The sequence below is a fragment of the Mixophyes fleayi genome, chromosome 4 (genome assembly GCF_038048845.1).
Source record: "Mixophyes fleayi isolate aMixFle1 chromosome 4, aMixFle1.hap1, whole genome shotgun sequence".
In the NCBI taxonomy this organism is placed as follows: domain Eukaryota; kingdom Metazoa; phylum Chordata; class Amphibia; order Anura; family Limnodynastidae; genus Mixophyes; species Mixophyes fleayi.
In genome coordinates this window covers 204,755,174-204,771,879 of record NC_134405.1, presented here as the reverse complement: position 1 = coordinate 204,771,879, position 16,706 = coordinate 204,755,174, and the positions used below count along the sequence as shown (strand labels likewise).

The window sequence follows — 16,706 nt, the reverse complement described above, 5'->3', positions numbered from 1 at the left end:
GCAATGGAGAAATAGGATTTCTAGAAAGCCATTACATGTTGTACGATGTCATTCACATGTACAGAAAGAAAAATCATTAAATAAAAAGCAATATAAAGATAGGGATAATGGTTGGCAGGTAGGGAGATGTATGATGTATTTACAAATGCTGGAACAAGGAAAAATTGTGGACAACACAATACTAGTGATGAAACAAGATCGGTGAATGTGGTACATCAGGAGTGGTTAACGTGACAAAGAATATTTCTGGCATAATAAATGACAGAAGCGCGTCAGCTTCCCTGTCCTTTTCCGAATATTCTTCCCCACCTGGTTCCTCCCCTCTTTTCTGCTCACGGCTTCACATTAAGGGAACAGGCCGATCTCTCATGGTGCCAGTCACGCAAACGGGTGTATCGGGGGCTCTGAAGCTCTGTGATGAACTTTTCCCTGTGTCATGGGAAGGGGTTAAAGAACAAGAAAAAGAGGAGAAAAAAAAAAAAAGACAGAACAAGAAGATATAATAAAGTAGAGAACAAAAAAAAGAAAAAATAGAAAAACAAGAATAGCAGATAAAAGCAAGTTCAGAGCTATTCAGCATGCTTTGAAATTATCATCAATGGCCATATTTTAATGAGCCTGTGGAGGGCATGAGAAAAGTGTACTTCAGACGCTGCAGCCTGCCACATCCATCTCTTCCATCTCCAAAAGTGAAGAGGTCGAAAGATGGAAAATTCCAAAGCTCCGTTAGTCAATACTTGCAGCATCCACTAGTATGGTGCAGCAGCATAGACTGGGGAATGGGGCAATACTGTAATCTATACAATATCCAAGGGAGTAATGTGCAACCAATGGCAAGAGAAGAAGTAAAGAGCAAAGGCTGGCTCTCTTCCCTGTGACGGAGGATATTATTTCTAAAAGGAGCAGGGAAATGCAGGAGATTCTAAATAAAAGGAGTATCTTCACTGCTGTTCCATTAAACATTAGGAACTTGGGTTATTAAATAAACAACAACATTATACAGTTATATCCCAGCTATATTTTGAACATAGTCTCTGAATAGACCTTTTTATTTTCTGCTCATGAATTATGGGTTTAACATATGCCCATCTGGAAAAACTAATGAATAGCACATATAGCACATTAAATAGGGCTAAATGTATTACAATTAAAAAATTTACTTTGAATCAACCAAAATATACAGGAATTGTTTTCAGAAACAGTGGTAGGGATTGAAAAAGCCAGAACATATTAGATTTCAGAGGGGACAACTTTAATCTTTATTTTGCCTAGGCCCCTGCTGGCTATTGGCATGTCACTTATAAATACAGAGCTCCGAGCCCTTATGTGTGAGGAGGCCGGCATTATAAGTGGGGTTAGCATGTAGCTGCTGCATTAGGTGTGTCTGCTCTGCAGACGTTATTTATAGGCTCCAGATGCTAATGTTTCACTTAAAAAGGAAACGTTCCTAATTTGTAATTAATACAGCCAGACTAACCTAGAATTTAAAGAAAAGTATACATATATAATAAAGTTAAGAGTCGCCCCCCAAAAAAAAAAATTGCTTTTGATGTATATCACTGTAGAAGATTGTGGCATAGAGTGCTAATACAATCTTTTTAGGCAGCAGGTGCTAGTGATTTTATACGACTATAGACCTCTATTCTTGTAAGGGCTCAAACTGCGATGAAAATACTAGGTCTCTTGTCTCCCATCTTACTAGCAACAATAAACTCCGTGCAACCTGTTTCTAACAGCCGATATGCCAGCCATTGTTCAGTCCAATTATCTATGCAGACCTCCTATCATCGCTGGTTTCCCTGGTTGACGTCACAATTGTGATGCCATAGGACCTCCCTTTATCAATGGGAAAGCTCTCACTACAGATGGCTATAAGCACAGTATCACAGCCACCATATTGAGTAGAAGGAAAGTTACGTTTACTCAGCACATAGTTTATATGCCACCGATAGTGGTCATTACCCATAGACCTTTCTAACAAGTCTGCAAGTTTAGTTCTTCAGAACTTACTTTTATTACAGCATTAAGTTACTTGCAAACACCCATTTCGGTAAATTACTTAACCTGTTGAAACATGCTTTCAAGTGAGAAACTTAACACTCCAGTGAGACTGAAGCTTCAATTTAAAAAAAAAAAAAAAAATAGAAAAAAAAAAAATATATAAAGCAACAGGTACAATATATAAAATTATATCAACCATCTGCCCCCATAAGAAAATATTTAGTTTATATAATGCACTTGAAAAAGTAAATTAATCATATGTTACATGGCATCGAGGCAGTACAAGAACCACCACAATACTTGTCCTGTGACTGGGGAAAATGCCTGTTTTTATCAGCAAAAGGTCTTTTTCACCCTTTGATAAATAGTTTTGATTGTGTTATTTTACCACCCAATGCAAAAAATGACTGTTAGTAATCCAATTGAAGTACACTGCAGGGGGGCGGGGTCTCTTTGTCTGAAACTGCTGTTTGTGGATGTTATTTGTAGCCCTTTTATATAAAGGAACTTTGTATTTTAGGTTTGGTGGCTCCATTGGCCGCAGCAGGTTGACTGACGCTTACCTCACACTCTTCATTTTCTCATCATCAGGGTCTTGCACTGCAATCAGTGACAACCAAGAGAAGGATAGAGAATTGGAAGAAAATGCAGAAGAATGAGTTCAGGGTACAGAAGATAAAAGACATGTGTGCTGTGATAACAGAGGTGTAGGCAGTTTCCCCATTGGAGTTAAAATTAGAACTTGGACTTCCAAAAAGTGTTATATTCAGAAGTTGTTCACTGCAAATGTTATATTATACAACAGTGTGCATGGAATTATTCATATTCTAAATGTGGATATGAAGCACACAGAATATGGTGATATGAGTGATATTTAGACAACGTGTTATTAGTAATGTATGTTAGAGCAGCTTATTTAATGTTCTTTACATATTTTACCTAGCACACCAATAAGGGTTGAGCATACATGATTCCATTTCCTTGAACTATTAATATTCTCATGCAGATAGAAAACACACAAGATATGCTGTTATAAGTTGTATTTCTTCAAACAGCCTTCACTGTGGCCCATTATACGAGGCCTGTCACCAAGCTGTATCACATGTGTAGTATTAAGGATACAACATAAGGCTATTTAAATTGTTAGCATCTGTTTGAACCAGCAAGTATTCCAAGTCTAATTGCTTAGCAGCTGATCACAGTAGACATAAAGGCTTTAGAGAGATTGTTACTAAAGTAAAACATTCCATGTTGGTTGTGCATAAGAAGTCATAATAAAGTAAGACAATGGCAGGAATGTTAGTTAAATCATATTGGGAGATCTGCATCAGCTACGCCAATAAGATTCTTGGTTATGGGACATACATATGCAGATCCACTTACTGAAATCTGTGCCAGTGAGCTGTGCCAAGATGCGGAAAGACCGGGACTGAGTTGTCCCTGTACGAGGTTTCCAGTCCTCAGTGTCCTCCATCAGTCTCTTTTTACTGGAGTCATTGGCTAGGAAGGCAGGTTGAGAATCCATCCTAAGCGAATGCCTGGCATATGGCATAATGGAGGAATATCAGGTGGAGGGACAGAAAGGGTTGGGGGCAGAGATAGGAATGAAAAGGGGTTTAGTGTTACTCACAAAGCAACACAGCCACCATTGTAAAAAAAATTCTAGATTTGCAGACCGCAGCATTGCCTGCATAATCAATAAGAGTGATAGACTTACTGATCGTCTAAAAGAAAAGCGTTGAGAGAGGATTGGGTCAGTCCGTTGAGAGCCTTGGGAACGTTCTGCTCTTTGGGGTTTTTGTCAACCCTGTGAGAGCAAGAATGTTAAATGCACAGAAAGACCAATTGCTGTGTGTGACTGTACAACACAGATAACAAACATTCCACTAATAATATCCTTATTAAACATGCAGACACATAGTGGGGGATAGGTTCATAGCATGGGAAAACTACACACAGAAAAGGAATGCTTACTGACTTTTCTATGTTCTCCACCTGCAAGGAAAAGAGAGGGACAGAAATAAAAAAGGTGAAGGAGGTGTAGAAAAAATGAAGGTAGAGGAAAAGTGGAAGATAAATTAAGCAGATTTAAATATAGAGTTGTCATTCGCTATCTCTTTCACTCAAGTATGCACACAGATATAAGATTCCATGTTGTACAGACATTTTATTGAGAATGTTATGTATAATTACATTATAATTTCTAAACATGGTACATAATATAAATATTATATAAAACTAAAAGTGCTTAAGCAGAGATCAACACGTTTCTTCTGATGCCCTTAATATGAAAGCAAGACACTTGATTGGTGAAGCCACGGCACCTCCTTCCTGTGCAGTTTTTAGAAGTACACCAAATACATATTCTTAACAAGTTGTTAGCACCATGCTGGCAACTCAAACTTTGAATGTGGTGTACAACATAAAATGACTAATTCAGTGCAACACTGAAATTGTAGATGTTTATAAAGGGATAATCTATTAATGGTTCAACTTGTGCTAGATTAAGTCTCAACTGACTGGAGAGATTTCAGTAAAATAAATCATGGCACACCTACACCACTTCCTCCCCCCATATACACAGAGCTGCATACCAGCTGTGCATAGGAAAAAAGGTCAGAAAATTAAAAGCTATAGAGTGAAGCACTGAATAGAAAATCTAATGTTCCATGAAACACGGCAACATGTTTTTGCTAATAAGTGCCATTTCTAAAACATTTGCAGATCACAAAGCACAGAGTGAACAGTGCCACCTTAAACAATTTCCCCAGTGGATCAAACTGAAATTCTTACTCATTTGTGAGCTATAAAGTACAAGAATCTTCAACACTTGTTTCAGGCAGTTACTACTACAGATACTTGTGTGCACTGCCCAACAAAGCTCCTCAGAAAACAATAACAGGGGCTTAAATCATCTATGCAAGACAGTATAGTATTCAACAATATACAAAACAAACAGGACCAAAAATCGTGCAATGGAAGAGTCAAAATACCTGCTTGGATAGAGGAAGGATGTTAACAACTCCAATATGTGCAGAGCTTCTGTCACTGATCCTTTATCCTGTCAGCCTCAATATAGCCACAGGTCAAGTTACTCCAGCCCTAGTAAGGATCTGGCAGGCGGTTGCAGTACAGTCCACCACCCCCAATATACTGATTAGAACATACAGAGGAGGGGGTACAAGAGACTCTGCTTCCAATTACAGTGCAAGTTTCACAGTAAACAAGACAGCTTCCAATGTGCTATTAGACACCAGCTGTACACAGTAAGGGTATTGTACATCGTACATTCTGCAGTGTGTAAACATAGGTACATGTACAGACACTTCATGTCAAAGCATGATGGGAGAGCAGAGAACTTGTCAATAAGCAAACTGCTTATCTTCAGGTGTGTGTAGGTGTTAAGGTAGCAACAAAAAGGACAGACATACACAGAACCATTAGTGCCCCCTGGTGACAGACCTGCGTATTACATGTGTGTTTCTTATGATTTTAATACAAATCCAGATATGCAATTTCATTGTGCATTATCTTGTACACAATGTGTTCCTTTGAATATTGAAGAATTACTTTTTAAATGAGTTCTGTGTAGAACAATTGAATTCCAGTTTTCCTTAGAACACACTGGAAGGCCTTCTCCACAAGTGTTTCAGTATGCGCAGAAAAATTCAAATCTTTTGCAACAAACATTAGCATCTTCCCTGATTCACTGGAATAGTGTCCCTGACCACAAGCTGACTTTTTTTGTAGGTCATACTTGCAGCACTGAATGGATATTGGGAAGGACTAGGCCCCTTAACAGCTCTGGCACTAGTTTATCACTCAAAATGCTGCTATTATAATCCGCCACTGGTCGAAAGCCAAGGATACATGGGTGTTTACATATGCTTCAGTGAGTATTGGTTTGGTTTTAATTTGACCTCACTTCAGGGAAGCTTTGAGAAATGTTCATAAACAAGATTCAAAGCGGCTCAACACAATTTACTGACTCAAACCTGCACAACATTTACAGAAAACAATTGTGTACATTGCATCAATTACCACATTGCCTGCAAAGTGGAGCAAATGCTTGTCCTCGAGTGAGTACAGGCCCTTTCATTTAAATATTTATTTGTCCAGGCACCAGAAATCATTTACTGGTATTTGTGAAAATGCATTACGAGCAAAATGAACACATATGTAAAATAGTACCAAAATTCTCTAATATTAGCAAGACTGCAGATACCATTATTCATTAACTACAAGAAACAAGTCCCTCCAGAACATGACAATGTATGTGAGCAAAGGAAGACAGGTTACTATATTCAGAGTTTAAAGAGGAAATATTAATTTCCACAGAATTAAAAAGGATGGTGAAAAAAAAGAAACCAGACAAGTAACCGTTTTATAATGTAGCTGAATGAAGTGCAGTTATGAGTACTCTAGAACTTTCCTTCTGTGTTGGGCTCACAATAACAGAACCCTGTATCACTATTCCTAGTTACCAAGATAGACCGCTCTACACCTGAAGAACATCAGGTTCTTTTAGCTTCACAACCTTCCTCACACCTCTATATCCTGTGACTTCCAGTTCGGACACAAAAATCAAGGGACGAGGATGTAATAGTCCCAATACCAACAGTGGGTTTTATACATGGTATTTTTTACTGCTGCAGCATAGTCTAGAAAGGTCTAATACAATATGCACATAGGTTGGTTTGGAGAATATTGTTTCAAGGATGCTCATGATCTGGGGGCTATAAATAAACTACTTTCCATGCCTTCCAACATGACCTATTTCACGAATGACACAATGGCCCTCTCCCATTTCCCACTCATTTTACAGTAGCCACAAGAATATTTCATAACTGGTGTTAAAACTTTACATTTAAATGTCATGTAATATGTAATTCAACCCAGGTATTTGCAGTTAGCCAATAAAAAGTTTTTTTTTAAATATGGATGTCTTAACTTCTTAGAAAAGCATGCGGTTATCAATACATATGTTCAGTTTATCATAAACACAGATCATATGTCCTGTGATAAACATGACGTCTGGGATGATCTCTGCAACCTTCCTGTCAGATACACAAGAAGGACAGTGACAGAGGAATGACTGCAGCCAAGAGAATGTGTACTGCTTCTACATGAATGTGTAGACTGCAAACTGAAACTCCCACGTACACAGATCAATCAAATGAGGAAACAGTGTCGCCAGGTGGTCATAAATGGAATCACTGTTTACTGTCTTTAAATGTACACTACAATCTGACTTATTTAAAAAGTGCCAGTGCCTGAAAATTACCATGTCTTCACACGTTTAATATTATGAGCCACCCACCTTGTACAATCAGATTTAGCTATATTTACCTGCATGCATGTTATAAAGCTTGGGGAAGGGTCTACCCAGCTCCTATAATGATGTAGGACAGAGGTGCTCAAACTAGAGATGTTTACTGACCCCAGTGTTCTTGTTTTGGATCTGGATTAACCATTTTGGTTTTGACAAAACAGCCCTTGCGTGTTTTGGTTCCCAATTTTCTTTTTATAAAATCACATATTTTTGCTTTTTTCACAATATTGGTCACAATATTATTTTCACATACTTTCATACAGACTGCAGATGTAGAAGACCAAGCATGCCAGACCTATTTTTATTTCAGCAATGACAATTAACAATGGAGCTCTCCTGAGTGTCACTGGAGACTTTGAAGACCACTGCTACCCTTCTCTCTTTCTACCTATGACACTGCCAAGAACTGTGTCAGTCTGTGAAATGGCACTGGACCGCCGAGGGTGGTACTTCTAGAATCCAAAGCTTGTGAGATCCAACAACGTAACTATGACATTTTGTCTCGTTTTCAATTCTGAGTCCACGTGAAAGTACTGCCAAGTTCGGGTGTATTTGGTTTTCGGGGAACCGAGCATAAGCATCTCTAGCTCAAACTAAGTCCTCCAGAACTACTAAACAGGTCATGTTTTCAGGATTTCTGTCTGTAGAAATGGGTGGGATAATTACTGACCCCAGCCAAATAGATCATGCACAGGTAAGTAAAAAAAAAAAAAAAGAAAAGAAATCCTGAATGCATGAGGGGCATATTTGACTATGACATACTTGCCTACTTTGTAAATCTGTACTCCGGGAGATTGGGGTACAGATCATGTGACAGAGGCTAGGAGGGAGCTTGATGACATCATTAGGTCATTATAGCCCCTACCATAAAATACAGAAATTCACAGCATTAAATACCAGGGGGGCGTGGGGGGGGGTGAAATTCCGGGAGAGTAGGCAAGTATGGTCACTATGAACAAACATGGGGCTCTGGAAAAGTGAACAGAATTCTATGCGTATGGTAGTTGGGTAATCCGCACCAGACAGTGATGTCAGACTGAAAATACAGACTAAAAATGCTGACTCATTAAAATGAGTGATTAGAACCCTGTGGTGACCAAGCTCCAGACTGTCCTACACAACACTACATGAGCAAGCAAATAATATGTAAGGGAAACTGCCTAGCAATGTACAAAGAGTCTTAATTCCACACTTAAGTGCTACAAGTGTATGCTTTTCTTTTTACATACCCTGCCCAAAAGAGTAGAATGATAAGAAACAATAAATAACCTACTAACAAGAATTACTACAAGATGTAGTAGTTTAAAAGAAAAAACATTCAAAAGTTTCTCATGTTTGTAATTGGATTTTTCTTACAATTAAAATATATATCACAGTGGTCAAAGTGTAAATTTAGAAGTGAAGTGGTATGAAAAATGTAATGGGAATCCAAGATATATACACACACACACACACATACACACACACACACATATACATAGACACTTGACGGTGGCTTAAACCTGTGTCCCGTCAGCATTGTGAAAGGTGACAAAATGGGATCATCCAGATTCCCTAGAACAGAAAAGCTCTGGAAAGGGATAAACTATGCTGGAATTCCCAGAACAAACAAACTACTAACAGATGTGTTTGGTGACTTTAGGAGGCTTAAACAGTTACATCACAATTGTGGAAAGTCACATATTACACATAAGACAATTACTCCGACTCTTACTGATATTACAATGTTGCGATGTATTCATTATCCTACTGTGTTTTCCATATGTTGGAAGACATATGCAAACATTTAAACTTGTGATATATTGTGAGGCCTACTTACAACTTGGAGTGGAATGTCTTGCACAAAAGTCATGAGTCACATTTAAATACTACTTATACACCATCATTCATTTTTTTGTAACAGACGGAATGTAAAAAAAGAAAAACCCTCACCAAACACCAGCAGAGAATAACTCTGAACAGCTCACTACCCGCCCCCCAGCCTGCTGCATCTGACATCACCACATTCTATAGATGTGTGTACAGAAGACTGACATCACAGAGTTTCCTGGCACAAGGCAATGTTCTGCCATGCTGACCTATCCACGAAACTTAATGATGTCCCTGTTGACAAGACGTTCTCAGCCAGACTGTTGCATCACCAAAAAGGGTCAGGACTAGGACATTGCCCTACTGGGATATTAAGGAGCATATTGCCTTTAAGTATACACTGAAAGGTTTAATCTTTGTTATAAATATGTGGCTAAAATCCACTCACACGCAGGTATTTTCATTATGTGGGACTTGTTACTGACCAACCAGGTGGGAGCCTGAAGGCTGCATACACGATAGTTGAGTTCTATGGGATAAAAGGAATTTTTACAGACCTCCCACGGCATGGTTTGTCCATCTGTAGGGGGCCCTGTTTGCTTTAACTGTCCCACAACACAGTCCACTCTCTTCCGCTCAGCCTATATACAACAAGTTGAGTGTTGATGCCCTTTCCCCATTCACCGACACCCGCCCAGCTTGTATTAGACAGAGCAAAGGCGTAGAACTATAAGACCCTGCAGGGATCCCGGAAGATCGGACAAACGGAGTGTGGAAGATAAGGGTTTGCTTTTTTATCTGATCATATTGAACGCCACCCAAAACTGAATTTTCAGTTATGGATCGAGTTATGCTTTAAGATGTATTTAGCCACTTGCCGAAGCAAACATACTAGCAGTGAGATCTACTAAAGGTCGGTATCCAAAAATAGGGCTATAAAACAAACAAACAAACACTATTAAAGTTAACCTCTAAATTGTTAAAAATATAATCATCAGGTCTATTAAAGGCAAACTAACCTATAAACACCAGTTTTATAAACCTCTGGAAAGGAGGTCAAAACAAATGCCAGACTCAAAACAATCGCTGAAGATTTCTCATTAAATAAGCATAAAATTATTATAGTAGATTTGTAGGGGGCCACAGTGCCATACAGTAGGAAAAACAGATATAAAACAATGACATACAAGGTAGACCAAATAGAACCATTAAATCTATGAAAGATTAACTTCGTAAACCGATTTTTGTAAATCCTCTAAAATTAATTAAGTGGTTTCAAACATTAGAGATTAATTCAAGACCAGTAAAATTGAAAATAAAAAACTTTAAGCAGTTACACACATTGTGAAATGAATGGACACATTCAAATGAATGGGAAAAGCTCCATACATGCTAGTTAAGGAAAACCCTGACATTTGTACATCACAATGAAAATATCAGGTGTTTCCCAAATGATCCAACTTTATATACACAGATCTGATTAAGCTCTATGACTCAAGAAAAGAACATGTATTGCTTTCCCATAGATAAAGATGCATATGTATGTACGTACACACACAAATACAGATTTAAAAGGGACCATCTTTCCTTTTAAAACATCTTTTGTCCCCACACCGTACAACTGGCCCTTTTGTTTGCAGCACCTTGGATTGCATTGCACGTTGCATTTAGTATGCACATTCTATGACTTAAGACGTATCAGTACAGAGCATGGTTTAAAAGAATCCCAGCAGATTAATCATGTAAAATCAGAGTTCTCATGAAAGTTTGAATTGCTTTCTTCACACCCTCGCCCATAATAAGAGCAGTTCCGACGTGCTAAATTTAATCCTTTGAATGTGTGAATTAACGCAGATTGCTGACAGGTTTCCTGGCTCTACATGCTCCAACTCTGTTCTCCTCAGTATATTGCAGGGAACATTTCTCACATTACATTTGAATGGTATTGTAGGACCCTCCCCTAGGACTTCATACATCTCATTCTAAAGTAAAGCTGCTCTTACAGCTAGATTACACTGATGGATTTGTTTTAGTCTTTACTGCACTACTTGATCTGGTAATAAACAGCATTGTACGGGCATGGTACTCTGCTTCTTGTATTCTACAGACATGCTGGTTTAATAAAACATTACACATTTTTTAGACATAATATATTTAGAGTTTATATCCCTTATCCTGTGACACAAAGTCCCATTAAATTTAAATCACAAGTGTCTTTATATCGTTTTAAAAGACAGTTCTGAAATCCATAAATGTGCGCACATACATTTCATGAGCGAATCAAACCTAAAAAAGGAAGGTGTGGCTCATGGGGGGTGGAAATTTTTAAAGGCACAGACTTTCTGTCCACCTTTTGAGCAATGTCTGAACATACCTGCCTACTCTCCCGGAATTCCCGGGAGGCTCCCGGAAGAGTAGGCAAAACAACCGAAATTTGGCAAAATTCACGGCAGTGAAGGGAGGGGGCGGGTCTTATACATGTCATTAAGCTACACCCCCTCCATTCAATGCTGTGAATTTCGGCTTTCCTACAGTGGCGGCAGGGCTGTGATGGCGCAAAATGTCACCACGCCGGGGAAAAATCTTAAAGTCTTAAAAGTGGGCATGTATGTATTTGAAGCATTTGTGACAACAATGGACAAAAGAATACAGAGTGGTAAATGACCAGGTTACACACAATGTCAAACATCTTAACAGTCGTGATATCTAAACATTTATATTTGTGAGTGTTGCAAGATCTCTTCAATAGTCATTATTTGCATGATAGATTTAGCGTCCATTTATCATAAACTCTGCAAATGTTATGGTCATAGAGGCCCCATTGCTATTAACCAACACGTACTGTAATCTTTGGTTTGTTTGTTGAATCTCAATGTTGTGTCTTTATAAATATTAATACATATATAGACCAGGAGACCACATCTGTTTGTAGAATACACAGTGTTCTGTAGACCATTGAGAATGCAGGGTACCCCTGCTCATTTACATTGGTGCCAAAAGGCATTCACATACCCGTTCTGATGCTGAGCTCGGGGTGTCGGGCTGGTGGTATAAGATGGCGGAGGGGGGTTGTAAGTCACTGGCTTGGTGACCTGATCTGGCCGAGAGTTGTCTGGGGGTGGTGTCCCAGCACCAAACGGCCGGGCAGTTTTGTTGAGAGCTGTGCTTGGTGCAAAGTTATACTTCACGCCTTGGGTATCAGCAGTAAGCCCGCCCTTTGGGAGAAGACAAGGGGACAAACCAGGCATCATGCAGCCATTCTGAGCATTCTGTGTCCCACCCACCTAACTTCACACATCCTCAAGATTTGGTGACGATGACATTAGAGGAGAGGGCTGGTTGCCAGAGAGGAAATTAATGCATGCAAGGTTATAAGCGAGACACATCCCAGGGAAAGAGGAAAATCATATGCATAAAAACAATGTGAATAATAAAACACCCAAGTACTAAGACCCATGTTTTGAATAAATAGGCATAGCAAAATAAAGTGTTGCAGGCAAATGAAAATGTATTCATGTAATGAAGTCAGTTTGACAGAACTGAAAAGTGAGAAGTAAAGAGAAATGTCCTAAATCCTCTGCTTTTATAGTACAAGCGCCTCACCCTTCACTGCTTGTCACAAACCGTTTTACTAGTTTATTATGCATAAGTCATTTAAAATCACCTTATTTTATTGGGCTTTTATAGAAGTGTTTATAACCTGGTTTTACTTTTACTCTTCTACCTTATTTGTAAGAAATATATTACGATGTCTCTGGGATGAAAGTGAACGCTGCTCTGGGTACAAACTAATAATTGTACCCAATATTTGCTGTCATGATTACTTTGCTATATGTAGTCACAATGGCTATTGCAAACAACTTTATGACTCAATAAGTACATAAGCAGCATGTTTTATGCATTTAACTTAGAATACTGTATAGTACAGTGTTGGCTAACCAATGACACTCCAGGTGTTGTGAAACTACAAGTCCCAGCATGCGTTGCCAATATATAGCAGCTTATTGCTGGAAGGGTATGCTGGGACCTGTAGTTTCACAACACCTGGAGTGTCACAGGTTAGCCAACACTGGTATAGTATGTAAAGTACAGCAAGTCTTGGTATGTGTATGAAATTCTCCTGACTTCTAGCTTTCCATCTGTAATACCGTTCAGCACAAAGGGAGAGGATGGTTAATAGGTTAGTGATAATTCATCTTCTTGGAGTGCAGCGCTCCTATGAGCTCACCAGATACATTCCAGCAGCTTAGAATAAACCAGCCTCTGTTTACCCTGCAGGGTATATGTTGCTCCAGGGATGGAGTAGAGGAAGGAAAGCAGACGCTTCATGCAGAGAGAGGAGAGCCCAGGAGTTTGGTGCCAGGGTAGCCACAGCCAGAGGCAAAGGGCCACAGAAAAATAAAAAAAGGGAAAAAGGGGAAGGAGACAGCCTCAATGTGTGTTCGTGTATAAAGTGATTGCACAGGTCAGGAGAGGAGAATAAAGCAGATAGGTTGAAATCCCACTCAAATGAATAAAGCGAGGAAAGATAAAAATACAGATACAAATGGATAAAAATAACCACATCCAAGGCAACCAGACTCTTCCCCATTCTTTTCTCTTTCTCTCCGCACAGTCATGCACACAACACCCACACACCATTCATGTATAATGATGAAAGAAACATACCTTTTGCTGATTGTTCAGTCCCACTAAGAATCTGCAGAAAGAAAACAAAAAAGGTCATTTTATTTTGTTTTGGCATTCAAACATTACACAAAACCAGGTGCTAGAATTAATGAGGCCACATAATAATGTATTCCTTATTTATGAAGTGCTAAACAGGCAAGGCACAGCGCCAAATCCTCTTTGGCGACAACACAGGCTGCTTATTTGCGCCTAGATTTCAGGCAAAATACACAGGTTTGCAGAGTAAGATGTTGGCATTTGCATCAGCCAATCAGAGGAGCTGGGAGCAGTGAAGACATTCTCTGTAAAGTATGGAGCATGCACATAGGTGCGCCTAGTTGTCTGGAACAGTGCAGAAACAACAAACATTTTGGGAGTGAGATTATTGAAATGAGTTAAAGTGGTGGTGGTGGGGAGCACATTTCAAGTATTTCATGCTTTGCAGAAAGAAGCACAGAACAATTCTACTCCAGAAAAAAAAACACTTAATTTTTGCATTAGCTCTAAGTTAGCTTAGGTCAGGTCCTTTTAAAGGTGTCGTGTTTTCCCCCTTTCATCTTACACTCCAGAGGGGGAGTGCATTTCAAGAGGGCACATCAAGCAGTGCAAACAAAAAAAAAAAAAAAAAAAACACAACATCTTAAAAAAAAAAAAAAACAACAAACAAACAGGACACCTTTAATAAAGAGTCAAAATCCATCAACCTGTGACTCTCCAGCTGTGGTAGAGCCACAAGTCCAAGCTTTTCTTACCTGCTCAGAATTAGGCTAAGTTTGTTGCTGCAGGCTCGAATCTTGTTCTGGGCCTCGATGTGAGTCATGCTTGTGGTGTTCTCACCATCAATCTGCAGCAACCAATCCCCCACACTCACTCCAGCCAACTCTGCCTTTCCCCCTGGTGTCAGCTGTAACAAAGATATAGGTTACCCTCAACCAAAATGCTTTATATGCAGAAGAGTTGTATTATGTATTTACTTTTGGTGGCACCACAACACTGATACTGGTACCAAAAACAACAGGTGCAAAATATTGGATAATTTTTAGGACTTCCTGAAAATCTGAGGCAATCAGCAGCGTTGGCGTCTGTGCAATCATCTGCATGTGGGGACAACTTGGAAGTGAAACCAACATTAAGGATCATACATATGACGCTGAAACAGGGCCACCTTAACAACAGTATGGGCCCCCGGGCACAGCAGTGCACCGGGGCCCCAATATATAAGAAAAAAAATAAATACACACACATATATACACCCCCAACTGAAACGATCCATACAATTTCAGCTATAAAAGTAAAGTCATTTTCTTATTTATTTTTTTATATCCCCCTCTTAACTTACCTTTCAATCACGATAAGTTGAATCCTCTTCGCTGTGCTCTTCCGCGATGCGCTCGCAGTGAATGTCTGGCGTGATGACGTCATCACGCCCGACATTCACTGCGAGCGCATCACGGAAGAGAGGACCAGGGAGTGAGCCGGATCGTCACCTGATCTGAACGGTCAGGTGACCGCAAAAGGTAAGTTTCTTTTTTTTTTTCTTCTTTACAGGATTTTTTTACAGCAGCAGACCTGCCAGGGCCCCCTTTCCCCCTGGGCCCCCGGGCACCTGCCCAATGGGAAAGACGGCCCTGCACTGAAATCAGAATTCACTGTGCGTTCTTAATGCGCTATACCACAGGTAGATAATGTAAGCAAAGGAACATTCACACTTCCCAACTACAATTTGTTTTATTTCATATCAATTCCAGCATTCACTTGTTTCAATGCCAGTACACTATGCTGCTAGGGGGCTTTGAGAACACACTTTGTACGTGATTTTAACAGAGATTTCAAAGTTTTGTCTTCAACTTTAACATACAGCAATTACACTGTCAATGTGACGTCATAGCAAAGTGGTTTGTGCAGTCTGCCATAAAGATATGCCAAGATAAAAAAAAAACAGGAGTACAAGAGTGACAATTTTATATATTTTGTCACTCTTGTACGTCCTTTCCCCGTGTACAGTGCTGCATATTATACACACACAAAAACATTTCAGTAGGAGTGGGTGCTGTCATACACAGTGCTCAAATATCATTCACAGACTCCTCTGGAACAGTCAATAATGAAGGATCTCCCAAACATATTCCATCCATTGCAGAGTGAGAGTATGTGCATGTTTCACTATGACAGCTTAGCTATATCTTATGGAGTCTGAGAAACACGAAGCTTCTCCATAGTCCCTGTGCGTGAGCTGGGAAGAGGGGTTAGTATTTATAACTTAGAATTACACACCCTCAGCACTTCTACTGAATAGCCATATGACAGCACTAGGGCGCCCGACCCACCTGTCTCCCTCATTCACAGCCATCCTCCTTCCCTGTCAACCACATTCTAAACAACATGCCCAGGGCTGTGATATAAGTTAACATTAAATCAACCAAAATCCTAAAAAGAGATATGCAACAATATGCGTATATAGAAGGATGCCTTGGGCTGAAATCTCCACAGAACAGAACGATTTTAATTGCTATGTAATAACATTCACCGAGAATATAGCCATTGCTACAAGTAATGCACAAACATAAACTGTTGCACTGCCGTTTGTAGCACTGTATGAGCCAGTGTTTTCCAAATCCAGTACTCAGGGAGCCCTAACAGTGCATGTTTTTCATATCTCCTTGTTGGAGAACAGATGTATCATTACTCATTTTGCCAGATCCACCTGTGGTATAATTACATCATTGTGACCTGCTGACCTGCTGCCGTTAGGGATTTGGGAAACAAGAACTCGTCAACTGACTTGTCTGTGGTGACCAAATCAATGTGAGAACACCTACTTTGTTTATTTCTGTGAATCTTAGCATCATCAGCTATTTATATAGCCCCACCATTTCCAAGGGGCTGTACAGAGAAC

At 39.5% G+C, this 16,706-nt stretch overlaps 1 protein-coding gene across 1 annotated transcript in view; it reads right to left on the bottom strand.

The window, feature by feature from the left end:
* PDLIM7 (PDZ and LIM domain 7) overlaps positions 1 to 16,706 on the bottom strand; it is a 66,261-nt gene that overhangs the window by 32,159 nt on the left and 17,396 nt on the right. Inside the window, exons 3-11 of the mRNA XM_075205975.1 lie at positions 14,563 to 14,714; positions 13,811 to 13,841; positions 12,155 to 12,357; positions 4,995 to 5,055; positions 3,980 to 3,996; positions 3,719 to 3,808; positions 3,385 to 3,539; positions 2,565 to 2,601; positions 334 to 429 (exon numbers count right to left, since the gene is read on the bottom strand). Of these exons, the coding sequence (XP_075062076.1) occupies positions 334 to 429; positions 2,565 to 2,601; positions 3,385 to 3,539; positions 3,719 to 3,808; positions 3,980 to 3,996; positions 4,995 to 5,055; positions 12,155 to 12,357; positions 13,811 to 13,841; positions 14,563 to 14,714 (842 nt within the window). The remainder of the gene's footprint in view (positions 1 to 333; positions 430 to 2,564; positions 2,602 to 3,384; positions 3,540 to 3,718; positions 3,809 to 3,979; positions 3,997 to 4,994; positions 5,056 to 12,154; positions 12,358 to 13,810; positions 13,842 to 14,562; positions 14,715 to 16,706) is intronic.